The 22,472-nt window shown below is 43.4% G+C and overlaps 1 protein-coding gene across 1 annotated transcript in view; it reads left to right on the top strand.

Moving 5' to 3' along the window:
* LOC135213100 (uncharacterized) overlaps positions 1 to 21,308 on the top strand; it is a 243,724-nt gene extending 222,416 nt beyond the window's left edge. The window contains exon 7 of the mRNA XM_064247017.1: positions 21,141 to 21,308. Coding sequence (XP_064103087.1) covers positions 21,141 to 21,308 — 168 coding nt within the window. The remainder of the gene's footprint in view (positions 1 to 21,140) is intronic.
* Positions 21,309 to 22,472: the final 1,164 nt, after the last annotated feature.

The following is a 22,472-nucleotide window of genomic DNA, read 5'->3' as shown; positions in this document are numbered from 1 at the left end:
CGCGTGATACAAAAGTTTTCGGCTGGTAGGCCTATAAGTATTTTTCCGCGAATTTTTAAAAAAACTTTTTTGAGCCGACGTATGATACGTCCAATCGGCATACGGGAGACATTTTGACACGACGTTTAATACGTCCAATCGGCGTAAGAGGGTTAAAAGCTTGAAAACTTATAAAATACTTGAAAATTTTAACAATCACTTTCTGCAGGGGTATCATATTTTTGCAAAGAGCAATAACTTTGTGAATGGGTATTACATTTTGTAAAAATAGTACACTAACTGTACGTTCTGTAATTACGTGTACTAATACCAATTGCAATTTTCACACAACAACACTAATACAACTCTTACTTATGTCTCTGATATGTTTCTGTACACTAATGGATTCATTTTATGAAATCAGCATGACAGAACAATCTCATCTTGAGGTCATGTGTAGTCCTAGTGACAAAGACTTTGCAAGTGGGCATAATGCAGTATAACTGTACTGGCTTTGTATGATATGTATTTACTGTGGACCCCTGTATTCACATTTTCCAGATTCCCGGACTCGCTTTCGTGGATTTCTCTCGGGGACATTTTCCCCCATTATTCACGGAAAATTCACCTATTCGTGGTATTCTTCTATGAGAAATATTCAGAAATTCCTGGGTTTTCATCAGTTTCATCATAAAATGCACTTTTTGTGATAAAACTACAGGGGAATCTCGACATACGAAAGTCCCAACTTACGAAAAATTCAAGTTATGAAAGCAAATACAAAGATTTTTTTGCCTCTGCACACGAAAATAATTCAGGTTATGAAAGGGTGTTACTGTAAAGTCCCGAGATTCGCCCGGACCACCGAGAACAATTTTAAAACTTGCGCGCCGCCAACTGAGTAGACTCGCCACCATCCTCCCGCTCTCCCATTGGTTCCTGATGCTAGTCACCGCCGTAAGATCCTGCTCTCATATTGGTCAGCATCTACCCCATTGTGCTCTACGTATTCTATTGGTAAAAGGATGCTGTAAATTGAAAAACTTATTCATGCAATACATTTAATAAAAAAAACATTTGTGAATTAAATATCATAAAATATAAAATTAATCAAACACTGCTCTCATCGAAGCCAGCAAATATTTTCTAGAATTCTTCTTCTGTTTTAATGTCATTATTGTTTCATTATAGCTGTCAGTAACTTGGTATCTCCATTAGGTAAAGATAGAATAAAGAATAGAAATGAATGGTTATTATACTGTTTGGTAGTTTCAGTAGTTGAAGAGAGATAGTGAAAATTTATGATTACTGTACTGTGTGCTAGGTAAAAGTGGTTGCTTGGTGATCGTTCACTACTCGTAGTATTGAACGTAAACAAAAGGTTGGAAGCTTTTTTTGTTTTTTTTGTTTATTATAGTTAATGGTTACTTAATAATTATTTGAAATGAGTACATGCAATACATTTAATAAAAAAAATTGTGAATTAGATATCATAAAATATAAAGTAAATCAGACTGCTATCATCGAAGCCAACAAATATTTTCTAGAATTCTTCTTCTGTTTTAATATTATATGTTTCATTATAGCTGTCAGTAACTCGGTATCTCCATTAGGTAAAGATAGAATAAAGAATAGAAATGAATGGTTATTATACTGTTTGGTAGTTTCAGTAGTTGAAGAGAGACAATGAAAATTTATGATTACTATACTGTGTGCTAGGTAAAAGTGGTTGCTTGGCGATCGTTCGCTACTCATAGTGTTGAACGTAAACAAATGGTTGGAAGCTTTTTTTTTGTTTGTGTGTGTACATATTATAGTTAATGATTATAGTTAATGATTAATTGATAATTATTTGAAATGAGTACATACTGATTATTTATACATTTTATTGGCATATTCTAAGCTTGTAGCTTCTTAGGTTTAGATGTCAGAATCACAGACTAGGCTACAGTAGCAACTGCTAACATAGGCTAGGCTTATTGCTAGAATCAAAACGCAACATTATATGCAGTAAAAATGGGGTTGAACATTACATGCAGTTGAATATTACTCAAGTATGTGCAGTATTTTGCCTTTTTGGAGTCATATTTCTTCCTTCAGATCGGCATCGTAACCCTAGAATATGTGTTGTAAGCCTGGAAATAATTTACTGGGGTGTTTTTGTAGGGCTTGGAATGAATTAGGCAATTTACATGTAAAATGTGGTTCAAGATACGAAAAAATCAGGTTACGAAGGCCACTTCAGAACGGATTAATTTCGTATCCTGAGGTACTACTGCATTAAAAAAACCAAGTATAAACATTTTTAGTGGGTTTTTCTAGAGTTTTAACTAACAAAATAGGCTGTTTTCAGCATTTTTATAGGGGTTCCAACTACATGAGGATTCTAACTATTCGTTGGGGAGTCTGGTACACATCCCCAGCAATTACGGGGGCCACTGTATGTACAAAAATAAAAATAATCCAAATTTTCCATACCAATTTTACACTTGAAAGCAGGAAAACTTATAAATGTATGTCAAAAATTAAACAAACACTTTCTCCGATGGTATGATCTTTGAAAAGTGCAGTAACTTGGCAAATGGGTATCACATCTTGTAAAAGTAGTACGCTAGCTGTATGGGCTGTAATTACCCTTATATCATATTTATGCATGTACAAAAATAAAATTAATAATTTTTTCATACAGATTTTACAAATAAAAGCATGAAAACGTAGAATTACTACAAAAATTAAATATAAACACTTCTGCAGGGTTTCTCGAGTATTTCGCAAATGTTGCATGTACTATGTGAAAAAATCATGTATGCCAATTAGTTAGGTTCCCTCTAAAATGGCTGATAACTGGCTTATAACTATAAAATACCCAGTACCCCTTAAACTGAAATTGTTATAACTGCATATTTTAATATTTTACTTCTTAATTATGGTTCAAACAAAAATATTCCTTAAAATATCATACTAAAATAATATTATTATATTTCAAACAAAAATGCATCCTAAACCATCATTCCAAAACACCCAAAATAACCTTACATTACAGAGTTTTCCTACCACTGTTACTCTTAAGTAGGATATATACACCCTGAAACACTTATAGCTGCCTATTTTGACAGTTCATTGCCAACCTTGACTGTTCAAACAAAAATATGCACCTCAATCTATCATCCCAGAACACCTTAATATCATTTCAAAGTCATGTTGCAAAAGTAAGTACTAGTATGTACCAGAACTCAATTGTTACTAGTACTCCTATGTATCTCCTATCATTTATACACACACATTTTCTTTGGTCCATGTAACTTTGCACATCGTGCTACACATACTATACTATTGCACTCGGCATACATTCTAAGTATGTACTACTGCAACCATACCAGCATGCTTAGGTAAGTCACTGCAGAACTTCTCCTTAAAAAATATAAGTTCGCACTTAATTTCTTGTTCTTTGCTACCAAACTTATAGGTATTTGGAATAAAGAATGGAGCCTTGAAACTTGTGGCTTGACCCTGGACCAGAAATGTTTTTGGGTTGTGGGGATTAAAATTCGAGAGCTTATCCTCACCTGTCAGTTCCTATGTAAAGCTCCTTGATTATGAGGCAGTGACTATGCTATCAAAAAAACAGGTTTTGACATAGGAAAATCCTATTTCTGGGCTCAGCTCGTGTCGCTGCGCGAAATATCCTTTAATCTATTATTTCTAGGGTAAATGTACTAACACATACCAGAGAATAAATAAAATAAAGAAAAAGGTCAGTATAACTGACTCGCTCACCCTCTAAGAGGGTGTCGGTATGAACACTAGGCGAGTGGAGACCACTACCACGAGCCAAATGCCAATAGAAATCTCCCACTACAAAAACCCTCCATGAGGGGAGCTGACCCACAGAGTGAGCAGCTCGTACTACTACTACTCCATCCCATGCTGCCGACTGCTGCGCCTCTGGTGGTCATCCTTTTCAGTTAGCGCACACGAGTCACACGTGCTATTTTTCTCTCTGTGTTTTTTGTGCCCTTTCGTTGGATTTATCTATAATGGAGCGTGCAGCTATCGCAGCAGCTAAGTTAAGTACTCAGTATTATGGTTAGTTGGTTTTCCGGCCCTGAGACAGTATTTGCCGTTTTTTAGGTATAAATACGAACTCTGGGTCGGAAGCATGGCAGCATGGTTCTGCCTCGTGGTGGGTTCGTTCTTGGTCTCCCATACCTAGAACATCCCCTTATCTATGTAGCTCTATATTAGTTATCCGTTTACTTAGGGTACTGTCTACTCAGGTTTGTCATGCATGCATGTCTTTTACCTTATGTAGGCTTCTTCATCCAGACCCTAGTCACGGCTCTTAGTATCGGCCTCTGACTAGCTTTGAGTGGTAGACTTGCCTTCGGGTTAGTCGTACACTCCTGGATTTTTTCTCCTACTATATTGCTTTCTTTCTTTTATTTTTATTTAATTATACTATGTATTTTGTTATGTTAGGTTGTTAGGCGTCTGGCTTAGCCTAGGGCCTGGCTCATTGAGCCTATCCTACCACTCATCAGTTCGGTTGCTTCCCTATAGCATCTCTCTGATCAGTTGGTTTTGGCCCAGTGGGCCTATATGCTACTGCTTTTCAGTTCAGTTGCTTCCCGATAGCATCTCCTCTGATCAGTTGATTTGCCCTAGGCTTAGTTGTCTTGTTTTGGTCTTACCGCCTCGTGGTCACTACGTGATCACGAGGACAGCCAGACGCCTGCCCCACCAGTCACCTTCCCCCCCCTCCCGCTCTTCCATAGAGTCGGGGGAGGGTGGGTCGGTCTGCCCACCCATTGCTCGCTCCCACATTACCCGAGCCTGCCTCCCTCTCTTCCCCCAGGCGGAGGGGCTAGGGAGACGGGACAGACCCAGACTGGACTCGACCTCTCAGGGCTTCTCGGTCCGGCCGGGTGGTAACGTGTTGGGGGTACTGGCCTTTCCCCCCATCCGTTGCTACCTTGTCGCTCCGTGCTAGCTCGAGCCTGTATGTCTTCTCGCTCTTTCCCACCTTACTAGGGCTCCTTTCCTACCGGAGTCCTGGCATCCAGCGGAAAGTTTGTTAGTCCACCCAGTAGAGTGGACCGGAACATACAGTGGGTCCCTGCTAACCTTACCGTATTGCTGAGTTACTACACTCCGCTACGCACTGGACTTGGTCCGGTTCGTTTGAGTTTTTAGGTTTAAGTGTTATTAGATTAACTATAAGTTTATCTTTAGTACCTTAAACCATCCCCCCCTCCCTTACATGTCTTACCGGATCTCTCCGGGATTATAGCCTATTCAGGCGAAGCAGGGAGGGGTTATGCCCAAAAATTTTTCCGAGCTCCGGCATGCAACGGAGTTCTTCTGTCCTTTAGCCTGTAAGTGATATTCTTTAAGATACTCATGTGTCTTCCCACTTCAGGCCACCAACTGTGAGCATCCGGGATGCGCCGCCACACTTCAGGACCCATCGTGGACACGAAGTTTGCCGTCCCATGCTCCATGCGCGACTCCGCACGGGGACATCCAGGTCTGGTACCATGAGACGTGTACCATATGTTACGATCTGGTGAGGGCCAGCTTTTAGACGGGGTAAGTATTCCATCTCCGGTAGCTGCTCCGCTTCTGTTTTAGTGCTTAAGTTTTCATCATTCACTTTAACTTAAGGCATCTAAGTTTAAGTTATACTTTTAGTTTAAGTTTTAGTTTTAAGTGATTCTTAAATCTAATCTACGCCCTCTCTTCCTTCCAGGCGCGGCAGTGAGGGATATCCGCACTGGCAACCCTGCGGGCCTGGGTCGGCGGTTTTGGGAAGAACGCCGCCAAGGGTATGCCCTACATTCTAGAGAAACGGTTGGCGGTATTAATCTTCCCCGGAGGCAAGGCGACAGGATACGTCGACCAGTAGAGGCGGCCCCGACTATCGCCTTCATCCAACAACAGCTGGCTGCCTCATTAACTGACCAAGACCAGGATATCTCCACGGACGTCGCGACTTTAGATATTAATGTGGAACCTATGGTAGGTGTAGACGACCTGTTGGTCGAGGTAGGTAAGGTGGACACCCAAGGGTCACCCTTGGGCGTAACTGTTTCTTCTACTCCTGCAACCTCCTCCATCCTTCCAAGGCTTTACAGGTAATGAATTGTATACTCCTCCTGACGCTTCGGTTAGACCTAAGGTCAAGGGTCAAGCAGTGAAATCCTTGACTAAGACGTCGTCGTCGTCTAAGAAGACGACTTCGGCTTCATCCTCCTCGCGTAAGTCTCCGGCTGGGAATCCCGGAGCAGACAGGTCTAAAGCTTCTAGCTCCGGCTCTAAGTCCTCAAGGAGTAAATCCTCCAGAGAGAGATCTCGTACTCCGGCAGAGTCACCAGTTCCGCTACCCCTGGTTCCGATTCAGAGCCACCCCTCCACCTCCGCAGCAGCTCGCTTTGGACTCCAATGCTGGCCTGTTGCAACAGGTGGGCGACCTGGTTGGGTCCCTAAAGAGTAGCATGGAACAAATGATCTCTCGATTGTCGGATAGGATTACTTCCCAAGACTCCATTATAGCCGGACTGAGAGAAGCCCCTCTAGCCTCTCCTCCACTTTCCAATACAAGTGGAACTCAGCTTCCTCCGTATGACTCGCTACCTCCGTTCTCGATGAACAACCCATGGAGAGTAGCGTCATACGCCCCCTTCAAGACGGTCTCATTTCTATACCGGAATTTGGAACTCGAAGGATAGAGGACTTCGAGTTCTACCCGGAAGACCTCCAGCCTCCGTTCATAGGCTACGCAAGGCTCACAGCTTCAGCCATGGTTCGGGATGATAGGGTACCAAAGGAGACAGTCCTCTATTCACGAGACCAGGCTCAGAGAGAATGGCTTAGGTGTTTAGAGGGACATGGATTGTTCTAATACCAAGATACAACCTTTTAAGAGTCCCTTTACCATTTTCACAATGGATGAGAGTACCCCGCTCCCGTTCCTGACAAAGATCGCGAGGTCTACCATCCCAGCGGCCCAGAAGGGGGAAACCATACCTCAATTGAAGGAAGCAGATCCCACATCTCCGTTACTCCCCTCAGCCGGAGAATTGTGGGAAGACTTGCCGAACACCTTCTCAGCTGGCAAACTCAAACCGGACTGTGCTATGGAGCAGTTTGGTGAAAGCTACCCAGGCTCCCAGATAGCCTTATTCAGGCTGAATTTGACGCGAAATCGTGATTAGCCAGATCAATTAACTCTATGGCTATGACCGAGGTAGCAACCATAGCCTATGGCTCAGAACCGCTTTTTAAGCTCATGACCAAATCCCTGACTCAAACGGTACAGTCAGATATGTTTGAGTTTGCCACTGCTAGAACGAATTGTAGGAAGCATGTCCTACAAGAGGCAACCATTCGGCATGAGCCGAATAGGTTACTCTCGTCTAACATCTGGGGAGCAGATCTCTTCCCAGAAGCTATGGTGAAGAAGTCCAGTCAGAGGCTACGAGGCTGAACCAGAGCCTTAAGGACCGTTGGGGCCTTACGGCTAAGAGGAGGGCAAGGACCTAACAGCTAAAGGTAAGGGGCAGAGGAAACCCAGGCGTTTCCAACCTTACCAGAAAAAGCAGCCACGCTTTCCTCAGCAAGTTCCAGCGGTGCCCTTAGTGCAACAGCCCACTTTCCACTTCTAAAGCTCAATCACAGCCAATTTATGTGATATCCCCTCAGCCTCAAGCCCTCCACCTCTTACGCCATCTCTCCAGCTTACAATCAAGCCTTCGAGAGTCAAGCTTCACAGAAGTATGACCGCTCGGGTAAGGGAGGCAGAGGTAAGCGTTCCTTTCGTGGGAGAGGATCGGGGAGCCCTTTAATAGGGGAAAGCACTTCAGAGGGGACCGGGGCGGTTACCAGAACCAATGAAGAACTTCAGTAGGAGGGAGGCTGTTTCACTTTCGCCACCGGTGGAACTTCAGCGAATGGGCTCAGAGCATAGTGTCAAAAGGCCTGGGTTGGAGCTGGTTGACGAACCCACCTCCATCCAGACTTTCCAGTCAACTTCCTTCAAGGAATTGACAGAGTACGCGAATTACCTCCTTCAGAAAGGAGCTATAGCGAGAGTCAAGAGATTAAAATTTCAAGGTCGCTTGTTCAGCGTGCAAAGAAAGGCTCACAAAAAAGAAGGGTAATCTTAGACTTGTCCCGCTTAAACTTAGCCATCCGCTGCGACAAGTTCAAGATGCTCACGATCTCGCAGGTGCGGACCTTACTTCCCCGTGGGGCCGTCACCACCTCTATCGATCTTACAGACGCCTACTATCATATCCCTATTGCAAGACACTTCCGTCCGTATCGGGTGGGTTTCAAAATAGGAGACCAGACATTCTCCTTCAAGGTAGTTCCCTTCGGACTCAACGTGGCACCCAGGGTGTTCACGAAGCTAGCGGAAGTGGTAGTGCAACAACTCAGGACACAAGGGATTATGGTAGTAGCGTATCTCGACGATTGGTTGATCTGGGCTTCAACAGTCGAGGAATGCAACAGAGCTACACTGAAAGTGATTCAGTTCTGGAATATCTAGGCTTCAAGATAAACAGGACCAAGTCAAGACTCACTCCAGAGTCAAACTTTCAGTGGCTGGGCATTCAATGGAATCTATCCTCCCATACTCTGTCGATTCCATCAACCAAAAGGAAAGAAATAGCGAAGTCAGTCAAGCAACTTTCTAAGTCACAAACTGGCGTCAAGGAGGACTCAGGAAAGGATCCTGGGTTCTCTCCAGTTTGCATCAGTGACGAACGTCTTAATGAAAGCCAAACTGAAAGACCTAACCAGAATCTGGCGCTCACGAGCAAATGTCAGGTCCAGGGACAAGCTATCCTCAGTCCCTCGGATTCTAAAGAATCGACTTCGGCCGTGGGCGAAAGTCAAGAATTTGTCAGTGTCAGTACCCCTTCAGTTCCCTCCACCAGGGATCACCATCCACACAGACGCGTCCTTAAGCGGTTGGGGAGGGTATTCCCAGGTCAAAAAGGTTCAAGGAACTTGGTCACCTCAGTTCCGTCAGTTCCATATAAACGTACTGGGAGGCAATGGCAGTGTTCTTGACTCTAAAAAGGTTGCGCCCACCAAAGTACTCCCACTACAAAGCTAGTCCTGGACAGCGCAGTGGTAGTACATTGTATAAACAGAGGAGGCTCCAAGTCACGTCATCTAAATCATGTCATGGTAGCCATCTTCTCCCTGGCAGACAAGTTCAGTTGGCATCTCTCCTCCACTCACATAGCTGGAGTGAGAAACGTCATAGCAGACGCGCTATCCCGATCAGTGCCCCTAGAGTCGGAATGGTCACTGGACAACAGTTCGTTCCAATGGATCCTTCAAAGAGTTCCAGGGCTACAGGTGGATCTCTTCGCATCTCAAGCGAACCACAAACTGCCGTGTTATGTAGCCCCCAACCTGGACCCCTCTGGCCTATGCCACGGACGCCCTGGCTCTAGACTGGAACAACTGGAAGAAGATTTATGTCTTCCCTCCAGTGAATCTCTCATGAAAGTTTTAAACAACTCAGGACATTCAAGGGTCAAGTGGCTCTAGTAGCCCCAGACTGGCCGAAGAGCGATTGGTATCCCCTAATTCTGGAACTGGGCCTTCGCCCTCTTCGGATCCCCAATCCCAGGCTCTCCCAGTCAGTACAAACGAAGACTGTGTTCGCTCCTCAGGGATTCTCAAAACCCTAACTTTATGGATTTCATGAAGTTTGCGGCAAAAAGAGATGCGAATATTGACCCGCAGAATATTCTCTTCTTGGAATCGATAAAAGGGATTCAACTTTGAGACAGTATGATGCTGCTGTCAAAAAGTTAGCAATCTTCCTGAGAGAATCAGATATTAGAATCATGACAGTTAATTCAGCTATATCCTTTTCAGATCCTTATTTGAAAAAGGTTTAGCACTAGCACGATTACGACAAACAAGTCAGCCTTGAAAAAGATATTTCAATTTGGGTTCAACATAGACTTGACGGATTCCTACTTCTCGTCTATTCCTAAGGCATGTGCTAGACTTAGACCTTCTGTAAGGCCTACGTCAGTTTCATGGTTCTTAAACGATGTTCTAAAACTGGCTTCAGAAACCGATAATGACACATGCTCGTTTATAATGCTCTTAAGAAAAACCCTATTTTTATTAAGCTTAGCTTCAGGAGCAAGAATTTCAGAACTGTCGGCTTTATCCAGAGATCCGGATCATATTCTTTTTATATTTATTTTTCTTTTATTTGAGACCTATTCTGATTTATTTTATTACTTTTATTTACAATCTTGTGCTATTTCTCTGGTACTATTTCGCGCAGCGACACGAGCTGAGCCCAGAAAAGGGATTTTTGACGTAAGGAAAATCTATTTCTGGGCGATTGGCTCGTGTCGCCAGCGAAATCCCACCCTACCCATCCCTTCGCCCAAGATTGTCTGCTAACTTCAGGATGGCCACCAGAGGCGCAGCAGTCGGCAGCATGGGATGGAGTAGTAGTAGTACGAGCTGCTCACTCTGTGGGTCGGCTCCCCTCATGGAGGGTTTTTGTAGTGGGAGATTTCTATTGGCATTTGGCTCGTGGTAGTGGTCTCACTCGCCTAGTGTTCATACCGACACCCTCTTAGAGGGTGAGCGAGTCAGTTATACTGACCTTTTTTCTTTATTTTATTTATTCTCTGGTATGTGTTTAGTACATTTACCCTAGAAATAATAGATTAAAGGATATTTCGCTGGCGACACGAGCCAATCGCCCAGAAAAATAGATTTTTCCTTACGTCAAAATCCCTTTTTTGGTAGTTGTTGTTGAGTCTTCAAAACCCTCCCACTTCCCTGATGAAAAGACAGGATTTGGGTAAGGGATCTTCCTGCATTGACCAACAGAAAGGGAATGGCTTCTTGGTCCATTTTTGGTCATATGTAAACAACATGACTGTGCATATGCACATAGCCACTACTTCTTACGGGTTTTGTAGGTAAAGTGGATTCAGCATTCGCTGAGGGTCAGAGACAGTGCCCTTTTATCCTGAGCTTAGCCGCAAGACCGGCTAATAGAGAATTCTTTGACATTAGTCTGGTCACCATGGAGCTCTGGATGGACCACGGAAGGTAAGCCTTGAGGACTCAACAGCGACTACCAAAAAAAGGCTTTTCCTACATGAAAACCTGTTTTTTAATTGAAATTACAATAACTTTAATTTCATTTAAAAGTTAGCTGAATACTTTGGGAGCATGATTAGGGTGATATTTAGTGTTTAAAATGTGTAAATAAGCATTTATTAGCGTTTTTAGTGACCATATCTAATTTATGCGAATCTTCGCCTTGCGCAAGGGGCTCCGGAACCTAACCTCGTGTAAGTTTGAGGTATTGCTGTACACTTACCCACTAATTATAGAATCAGAGCCCACCTACCTCCCCTCTTGTGGACATAAGGGCACCAACAAAATTTAGCTCACCTGCTAAGCTGTTTTAAAAAGCTGCCACACAGCAATTATTTGGTAAGTACCTTATATGTATATGAAACTATTTTATTATGAAAATGTCATTTTTAAACTGAAGGAAAATGACAAAATACCAGTCAGGATAGGATATTAATTCCTTTCTATTTAATTTCTGTACACTGTAAACTAAGTGAGTTGCTCCAGGGCCTTTTTTTTTTAAGTTGAGGTGCCACAGTAATGATGATAATACTTCTGATGTATATTTTTAGTTATGTTCTAATTTCTCATAGCTAAACACTGCTGACCTCTCCTTGTACACTTCTGGTAGTGTTCATGAATAGGAGTGTCCATGACTTTTTAGAATTTTATATGATAAGGTTGTAATAATTTTTAATGCTTTAATTAATGAGTTCCTTGAAATGTGTAGCCTCCATTGTTATACTATTTTTAGAAATCTAATTTTTTGCTACTAGCTCTTAATTTAATCATATCTTTTCTTGGTTATTTATGTGAAAGTTTATACTTAGTGTGCTCTTGTTTATGTACTGGTAATTGCTTTCTGGGCTCAGCTCGTGTCGCTGCGCGAAATATCCTTTAATCTATTATTTCTAGGGTAAATGTACTAACACATACCAGAGAATAAATAAATAAAGAAAAAGGTCAGTATAACTGACTCGCTCACCCTCCCAGAGAGTGTCGGTATGAACATATGGCGAGTGAGACCACTACCACGAGCCAAATGCCAATAGAAATCTCCCACTACAAAATCCCCACAAGAGGGGAGCCGACCCCACAGAGTGGGCAGCACCTACTACTACTACTCCATCCCATGCTGCCGACTGCTGCGCCCCTGGTGGCCATCCTTTTCAGTTAGCGCACACGATTCACACGTGCCATTTTCTTCTCTGTGTTTTTTGTGCCCTTTCGTTTGGATTTTATTACAATGGAGCGTGCAGCCATCGCAGCAGCTAAGTTAAGTACTCAGTGTTTATTGCTATTTGGTTTTTTCCGGCCCTGAGCACGTATTTGCCGTTTTTTAGGTATAAATACGATCTCTAGGTCGGAAGCATGGCAGCATGGTCCTGCCTCGTGATGGGTCCGTTCTGGGTCTCCCATACCCAGAACATCCCCTGTCTTTGTACGCTCTATTTTATTATCCGCTTTGTTTAGGGTAAGGTCTACACGGTTTTGTCATGCATGCATGTCTTTTACCTTATGTAGGCTCTTCCATCCAGACCCTAGCCACGGCTCTTATTATCGGCATCGGCTAGCTTTGAGTGGTAGACTTTCCTTCGGGTTAGTCGTACACTCCTGGATTTTTTCTCCTACTATTTGTTTTCTTTCTTTCATTTTATTATTCATATTGTTATCTATGTGATTTTGTTAGGTTAGTTAGGCGTCTGGCTCGCTTAGCCTATGTCACGGCCTATTGGGCCTTTATGTTACCGCTGGTCAGCTCGGTTGCTTCCCGATAGCATCTCGCTGATCAGTTGGTTTTATTTTAGGCTTAGCTGTTGTCCTTATCGCCCCGTGGTCACTATGTGATCACGAGGCAGCCAGACGCCTGTCCAGTCACCTTCCCCCCTCCCGCTCTTCCATAGAGTCGGGGGGGGTGGCTAGGCCTGCCCATGCTCGCTCTGCATACCCGAGCCTGCTTCCCTCTCTCCCCCCAGGCGGAGGGGGTAGAGGGACGGGACAGACCCAGACTGGACTCGACCTCTCCGGCTCTCGGCCCGATCGGATGGTAAGGTTGGGGGGGACTGGCCTTTCCCCCTCTCCATTACTACTTCGTCGCTCCGTTACTAGCCCGAGTCTGTATGCCCCCGCTCTTTCCCACCTTACTAGGGCTCCTTTACCACCGGAGACCTGGCATCTAGCGGAAAAGTGCTTAGTCTACCCCACGGGGTGGACCGGAACATACAGTCGGTCTCGTCTAACCTCTCCGTTTCACTGAGTTATCACTCCGCCTCGCACTGGACTTAGTCCGGTACGTTCGAGCTTTTAGGTTTAAGATGTGAAGTTTATGTAAGTGCCTTAAAACAAAAAAGAAATAAAAAAAAAAAAAAAAAAAAAACAAAAAAAAAATACAAAAAAATAACCTAAATAAACAAAAAAAAACATAAAAGAAAAAAAAGAAAAAAAAAATAAAAATAAAAAAAAAAAAACAAAAAAAAAAACAAAAAAAAAAAAAAAAAAAAAGAAAAAAATAAACCCCCCATCCCCTTCCCTTTTCTTTTCACCGGATACCTCCGGGGTTTATAGCCTATTCAGGCTAGTAAGGAGGGGCTATGCCCGAATTTTTTCCGAGCTCCGGCATGCAATGGAGTTCTTCTGTCCTTTAGCCTGTAAGTGATTTTCTTTAAGATACTCATGTGTCTTTCCACTTACAGACCACCAACTGTTAACATCCGGGATGTGCCGCCACACTTCAGGACCCGTGTGGACACGAAGTTTGCCGGTCCCATGCTCCATGCGCGACTCCGCACGGGGACATCCAGGTCTGGTACCATGAGACGTGTACCATATGTTATGATCTGGTGACCAGCTGTTAGACGGGTAAGTATTCCATCTCCGGTAGCTGGTCCGCATCTGTTTTAGTTCTTAAGTTTGTATCAATTACTCTAACTTAAGGAATTCAAAGGGCCTTATAGCCCTATAAGTTAAGTTATACTTTAAGTTATCTTTAGTTTTAAGTTATTCTTAAATCTAATTGATACCCTCTCTTCCAGGCACCGGCAGTGAGGGATACCGCACTGGCAACCCTGCGGGCCTGGGTCGGCGGTTTCGGGAAGAACGCCGCCAAGGGTATGCCCTACATTCTAGAGAAAAGGTTGGCGGTACTAATCTTCCCCGGAGGCAAGGCGACAGGATACGTCGACCCAGCAGAGGCTGCCCCGACTATCGCCTTCATCCAGCAACAGCTGGCTGCCTCATTGACTGACCAAGGCCAGGATATCTCCTCGGAAGTCGCGACGTTGGATATTAATGTAGAACCTATGGTAGGTGTAGACGACCTGTTGGTCGAGGTAGGTAAGGTGGACACCCAAGGGATACCCTTGGGCGTAACTGTTCTACTCCTGCAACCTCTCCATCCTTCCAAGGCTTTACGGGTGATGAATTGTATACTCCTCCTGACGCTTCGGTTAGACCCAAGGTCAAGGGTCAAGCAGTGAAATCCTTGACAAAGACGTCGTCGTCGTCTAAGAAGACGACTTCGACCTCATCCTCCTCTCGTAAGTCTCCGGCTAGGAATCCCGGAGCAGACAGGTCTAAGGCTTCTGGGTCCGGCTCTAAGTCCTCGAGGAGTAAATCCTCCAGAGAGAGATCTCACACTCCGGCTGAGTCGTCAGTTCCGCTACCTTTGGTTCCAATTCAAAGCTACCCCTCCACCTCCGCAGCAGCTCCGGCTTTGGAATCCAATGCTGGCCTGTTACAACAGGTGGGCGACCTGGTTGGGTCTCTAAAGAGTAGCATGGAACAAATGATCTCTCGGTTGTCGGATAGGATTACTTCTCAAGACTCCATTATAGCCAGGACTGAGCAAGATCCTCTAGCCTCTCCTCCACCTTCCAACGCAGGTGGAGCTCAGCTTCCCCCGTATGACTCGCTACCTCCGTTCTCGATGAACAACCCGTGGAGAGTAGCGTCATACGCCCCCTTCCAGGACGGTCTCATTTCCATACCGGAATTTGGAACTCGAAGAATAGAGGACTTCGAGTTCTACCCGGAAGACCTTCAGCCTCCCTTCATCGGCTACGCAAGGCTCACCGCCTCAGCCATGATTCGAGATGATAGGGTACCGAAGGAGACGGTCCTCTATTCACGTGACCAGGCTCAGAGAGAATGGCTCAGGTGTTTGGAGGACATGGATTGTTCGAATACGAAAATCCAACCCTTCAAGAGTCCCTTCACGATCTTCACTATGGATGAGAGTACTCCACTCCCTTTCCTAACTAAGATCGCGACCTCTACCATCCCAGCGGCCCAGAAGGGGGACCCCATGCCTCAACTGAAGGAAGCAGATCCTACATCTCCGTTACTTCCTTCAGCCGGAGAATTATGGGAAGACTTACCGAACACCTTCTCAGCTGGCAAACTCAAACCGACTGTGCTATGGAGCAGTTTGGTGAAAAGCTACCCAGGCTTCCAGATAGCCTTATTCAGGCTGAGTTTGACACTAAGTCACGGTTAGCCAGATCAATTAATTCTATGGCTATGACCGAGGTGGCCACCATAGCCTATGGTTCAGAGCCGCTTTTCAAACTCATGACCAAATCCCTGACTCAAACGGTACAGTCAGATATGTTTGAGTTTGCCACTGCTAGAACGAATTGTAGGAAGCATGTCCTACAAGAAGCAACCATTCGGCACGAGCCAAATAGGTTACTCTCGTCAAGCATCTGGGGAGCAGATCTCTTCCCAGAAGCAATGGTGAAGGAAGTCCAGTCAGAGGCTACGAGGTTGAACAGAGCCTTAAGGACCGTTGGGGCCTTACGGCTAGGAGGAGGCAAGATCCTGCAGCTAGAGGTAAAGGGCAAAGGAAACCCAGGCGTTTCCAGCCCTACCAGAAAAAGCAGCCACGCTTTTCTCAGCAAGTTCCGGCGGTTCCCTTAGTGCAAACAGCCCAGCCCTCCACTTCAAAGGCTCAATCACAGCCAATTATGTGATCTCCCCTCAGCCTCAGCCCTCCACCTCTTATGCCATCTCTCCAGCTTACAACCAAACATTCGAGAGTCAATCTTCTCAGAAGTATGACCGCTCGGGTAAGGGAGGCCATGAGGTAAACGTTCCTTTCGTGGGAGAGGATCGGGAGGTCCCTTTAATAGGGGAAAACACTTCAGAGGAGGCCGAGGAGGTTACCAGAACCAATGAAGAACTTCAGGTAGGAGGGAGGCTGTTTCACTTTCGCCACCGTTGGAACTTCAGCAAGTGGGCTCAGAGCATTGTGTCGAAAGGCCTGGGTTGGAGCTGGTTATCGAACCCACCTCCATCCAGGCCTTTCCGTCAGCTTCCTTCCAAAGAACTGACGGAGTATGCGGAGGATCTCCTTTTCAAAAAGGAGCTATAGCGAGAGTCAAAAGATTAAAGTTTCAAGGTCGCTTGTTCAGCGTGCCAAAGAAAGGCTCACAAAAAAGAAGAGTAATCTTAGACTTGTCCCGCTTAAACTTAGCCATTCGCTGCGACAAGTTCAAGATGCTCACGATCTCGCAGGTGCGGACCTTACTTCCCCGTGGGGCCGTCACCACCTCTATCGATCTTACAGACGCTTACTATCATATCCCTATTGCAAGACACTTCCGGCCTTATCTAGGCTTCAAGATAGGCGACCAGACATTCTCCTTCAAGGTAGTTCCTTTCGGGCTCAACGTAGCACCCAGAGTGTTTACGAAGCTGGCGGAAGTAGTTGTTCAACAACTCAGGTCGCAAGGGGTTATGGTAGTAGCGTATCTCGACGATTGGTTGATCTGGGCTTCAACAGTCGAGGAATGCAACAAAGCAACACTGAAAGTGATTCAGTTCCTGGAATATCTAGGCTTCAAGATAAACAGGACCAAATCAAGACTCACTCCAGAGTCAAACTTTCAGTGGCTAGGCATTCAATGGAATCTATCCTCCCATACTCTGTCGATTCCATCGTCCAAAAGGAAGGAAATAACAAGTCAGTCAAGCAATTCCTAAGTCACAAACTGGCTTCAAGAAGATCTCAGGAAAGGATCCTGGGTTCTCTCCAGTTTGCATCAGTGACGAACATCCTAATGAAAGCCAAACTGAAAGACCTAACCAGAATTTGGCGCGCTTCACGGGCAAATATCAGGTCCAGGGACAAATTGTCCTCAGTTCCTCTGATTCTAAAGAACTCGACTTCGGCCGTGGGCGAAAGTCAAGAACCTATCAGTGTCAGTGCCCCTTCAGTTTCCTCCTCCAGGGATCACTATCCACACAGACGCTTCATTAAGCGGTTGGGGAGGATATTCCCAGTTCAAAAAGGTTCAGGGAACATGGTCACCTCAGTTCCGTCAGTTCCATATAAACGTACTGGAGGCAATGGCACTGTTCTTGACTCTAAAAGATTACGTCCTCCAAAGTACTCCCACATAAAGCTAGTCCTGGACAGCGCAGTGGTAGTACATTGTATAAACAGAGGAGGCTCCAAGTCACGTCATCTAAACCATGTCATGGTAGCCATATTCTCCCTGGCGGACAAGTTCAGTTGGCATCTCTCCTCCACCCATATAGCTGGAGTGAGAAACGTCATAGCAGATGCTCTATCCAAGCTCAGTACCTCTAGAGTCGGAATGGTCACTGGACAACAGTTCGTTCCAATGGGTTCTTCAGAGAGTTCCAGGTCTACAGGTAGATCTCTTCGCATCTCAGGCGAACCACAAACTCCCGTGTTATGTGGCCCCCAACCTGGACCCTCTGGCCTATGCCACGGACGCCCTGGCTCTAGATTGGAACAACTGGGAGAAGATTTATGTCTTTCCTCCGGTGAATCTTCTCATGAAGGTGCTAAACAAACTCAGGACATTCAAGGGTCAAGTGGCTCTAGTAGCCCCAGACTGGCCGAAGAGCAATTGGTATCCTCTCATCCTGGAACTGGGTCTCCGTCCTCTTCGGATCCCCAATCCCAAGCTCTCCCAGTCAGTACAAACGAAGACTGTGTTCGCTTCCTCAGGATTCTCAAAACCCTAACTTTATGGATTTCATGAAGTTTGCAGCGAAAAGGGATGCGAATATTGATCCTCAGAATATTCTCTTCTTGGAATCAGATAAGAGAGATTCAACTTTGAGACAGTATGATGCTGCTGTCAAAAAGTTAGCAACCTTCCTGAAAGAATCTGATATTAAGATCATGACAATCAATTCGGCTATATCCTTTTTCAGATCCTGTTTGAAAAAAGGCTTAGCAGCTAGCACAATTACGACAAACAAGTCAGCCTTGAAAAAGATTTTTCAATTTGGGTTCAACATAGACTTGACAGATTCTACTTCTCGTCTATTCCCAAGGCCTGTGCTAGACTTAGACCTTCTGTAAGGCCTACGTCAGTATCATGGTTCTTAAACGATGTTCTAAAATAAAACTGGCTTCAGAAACCAATAATGACACATGCTCATTTATAATGCTGTTGAGAAAAACTCTATTTTTATTAAGCCTGGCCTCAGGAGCTAGAATTTCAGAACTGTCGGCTTTATCCAGAGATCCGGATCATATTCAGTTCCTTCCCACAGGGGAAGTGCTTACTTTCACCAGAACGTAGCTTTTTAGCTAAGAATGAAGATCCTTTGATGAGGTGGGAACCATGGAAGGTACTACCCTTCCACAAGATATATCTCTTTGCCCAGTTTCAACGTTACGAGCCTTTCTATCTAGGACCTCCTCATCCTCATCGGGTCCTCTCTTTAGGAGAGAAAAGATGGTACTTTATCTATTAAAGGCATCAGGCAACAAATCCTGTACTTCATTAAACAAGCCAATCCTGACTCTTTTCCAAAAGCACATGATGTCAGGGCAGTAGCCCCACCTCAATTAACTATTTCCAACATATGAACTTCGATGAGTTGAAAAAGTATACTGGATGGAAATCACCGACAGTGTTCAAACGTCATTACTTAAAGTCCTTGGAAGCCCTGAAATTTTCAGCAGTTGCAGCGGGTAACATAGTTTCCCCTGACTCTGACTAATCCTTAGTAGAAGATTCAGTCCTCCTTTCTACCTGCCTCACCCAACAGTTCGTCTATTCCTGCCTTGTTCATTTACGATCACATTGTGTCTTAGCTGCTTTAATGATTGATGTAGTGGGTGTCCCTTATTTTTTTGCTAGGGACACTCACATTTGTGATGTTACTGATCTCGTGGAATGTCATCTCCTTATTTTTATGCTAGGAGATACATCTTCTTATAATGGTTACGGGTTTTGTATATTAATTCATATACATTCTTTATATTTCGTTATTGTTGAATTTGTTTATTCAACTTGTATACTAATTGCTTTAAATGTTTTTGATACATAAGCTTTACACAAATACTATTGTTGTACATATATGATATGCCTCCTGTATATATGTATATTACCTTAAGTTAAGAAATATTATTAGCAATAAGTATATTTAAGTAATATTTCTATTTGTATCACTGTGTATATGTATCTTTATTAGCAATTATATTAATTTATTTTATTTCATCTTTTATTGAGACCCTTTTTATTTTCTTGAATGTCTTACAATCTTGTCTATTTCTCTGGTACGATTCGCGCAGCGACACGAGCTGAGCCAGAAAAAGGGATTTGACGTAAGGAAAAATCTATTTCTGGGCGATTGGCTCGTGTCGCCAGCGAAATCCCGCCCTACCCATCCCATCGCCAAGATTGTCTGCTAACTTCAGGATGGCCACCAGGGGCGCAGCAGTCGGCAGCATGGGATGGAGTAGTAGTAGTAGGTGCTGCCCACTCTGATGGGTCGGCTCCCCTCTTGTGGGGATTTTGTAGTGGGAGATTTCTATTGGCATTGGCTCGTGGTAGTGGTCTCACTCGCCATAGTGTTCATACCGACACTCTCTGGGAGGGTGAGCGAGTCAGTTATACTGACCTTTTTCTTTATTTATTTATTCTCTGGTATGTGTTAGTACATTTACCCTAGAAATAATAGATTAAAGGATATTTCGCTGGCGACACGAGCCAATCGCCCAGAAATAGATATTTCCTTACGTCAAAATCCTTTTTTGGACATTCTCATTACTAATTAGTAATTTGTTGTATAACAGCCTTGACCATTTGATTGATCACCGAGTGTTCCCAGACAAACCTTTTAAGGAAATATGAGCATCATTCTGACAGTTGAACATTGCATGTGTCATAAGGCCCAGGTCAAGGATTTTTCTCCTCAATTTTTGCACTTTTGTATTAAATTATTTCTTATGGTCAGTTTTTCAGTCTTGTGAAATTCAGACTTGCATAGTGAGCTGTAATGTGTTCCTTATAGTATTTGTGTTTTGTCTTTGTGGTTGTACTGAATCATGTACTACATTTTTCTCTATGAAATTATCTTCAGGCTATGTCTCTTGATGTTTAGGAATACGTAGTATTTTATTCCCAAAAGAAGGCAAACCTTCGTCCTGTAAGAGTATTCTAGTATTCTAGGTACAAACTAGTTAAGTTGTTAAAGTTTCAGCACAAAAACTGATTCACTTAAGTAATGGGATATTTATTTGACCATCTGACATGAAATCCAGTAATTGGATAGTCATTTGACCATCTGACTTGAAATCCTAGAAAACTGAATCACACTCAAAGACCCATACAAGGTAACTGTTTGCCATAATTACAGATGTTTTTAACTCTATACAAGCAACCTACAGGGATATGCAATCGAATCATCCCCACTTAAATTGAAATTTGGCACTAAATAATTTTGGGCGTGGTATGGTAAATATTTTATATAAAAACAACAAAGTAAAGTTAATGTTTTGAAAAAACCCAAGGCCCTCCTCTGTACACCATATTCCAGTTGTTAGGCATACAGCACTAGGAGTGAGCAAAGTTGTCAACTTTGATCCTGGACCTTACGGAACATGCATTGCTTACCTTTGAGTGCATGTTTTCTTCTTCTCTTGGAAAAGGTTTGTTTGGAAACATTTCCAGGCACATGAAATGGTTTTATAAGTATTGGGTTTGTATTGAATAAATAGCATACTTGTTAAAAAATTGCTGAATTCTTTGTAGATATCAGCACTAATGATGGAACCCAGCCTTAAGCCTGAGACTTTAAGAGTAGTGATGCTTGTTGTTTCTGAATTGGCTCGGAGATCAGCTACCCTAACAACCCTTCACGTAACAAATGCTCTGCTACAGCCATTAATGGACACCACCAATCATGATAAGACAAGGTAGGAACTTTTGAAAGTTTTAGCTTTTTATCTATTGCCAAATATTTATGTACCCTTTTTACTTCAGGAATTAAGTGAACATTTTAGTTGGATTTTGTAATTTCTTAAATCTTGGATAAGTGAATGAAGAGTAGCTGCTTATGTTAGGAAAAGTAGCCAGTTATGGATGGGGCACCACCATGCTAGGAATTGTAACTTTTGTTCACATATAAGTGTCCTTGTTTTCAAACGCAGTTGTCTACTAGACTCTGGTCCCTCATCGTGGGTAGTGGACTTTAGAAAGCTACTACATACAGTGTTCCCCCTGTATCCGCTGTGGATGGGTACCAGACCCCCATGAATAGCCAGAACCCGTGAATAGTCAGAGCCCTCAGAAAAAAATGCTTAAAACCTACTATTTTGTTAAAACTCAAGAAAAACCCACTAAAAATGTATATAACTGGGGTTTTTTAAATAGTTTTATCACAAAAAGTGTAGTTTTTGATGAAATTGATAAAAAAAGGAATTTGTGGATATTTCTAATAGAAATATATCGTGAATAGGTGAGTCTGCAAATCCGGAGTCTGTGAATACAGGGAGTTCACTGTACTACCTGTTCTTATTTTGCAAAAGTCATGATAACTTATGCTAAGTTATCTAGAGCTGTCTTTGCCTGATTCCTGCGCCCATGTTATGGTTGGCCTCCTGTTTAATGTTAGCAGTGGGTTTTTTGTGAGACACTGGAATTTTAAAACATCATGATGGATGCTCTTCAGCTTATGAAATTCATAAGTGTTTATGAGGAAAAATGTGGATGTTTTATCCATCTTTCATATGATAATATTAGTCTTATTGAGCCTTCATGTTCTCCCTTACAAGTAAGAGCCTTTACTAGGAGCAGTGGCTCTATCTGAAGAATATTGAAGTCACTATTCTTCATGATTAGATTGATTAGATGCAAGGGCAATTAAGCCCAATTTTGTCACAGGTAATTTCTATGAGTGGGGTCATATTTAGTGATGACATCATTATTATTGTCATTATGATTGTCATGCACTATGCTTAACTGAGATTATTTTTATTCATGATATAGACCTATAGTTATTGTAATAGTAAGTACCAATATCTTGAATAGCAATAATCTCTGTATGAGCTTAGTGCACGAACTGATTGTAAAATTGCTTCAATA

The sequence above is a fragment of the Macrobrachium nipponense genome, chromosome 11, assembly GCF_015104395.2.
Source record: "Macrobrachium nipponense isolate FS-2020 chromosome 11, ASM1510439v2, whole genome shotgun sequence".
Lineage (NCBI taxonomy): Eukaryota > Metazoa > Arthropoda > Malacostraca > Decapoda > Palaemonidae > Macrobrachium > Macrobrachium nipponense.
Note: the sequence above shows the minus strand (reverse complement) of the source record. Positions and strands in the feature narration are given on the sequence as shown.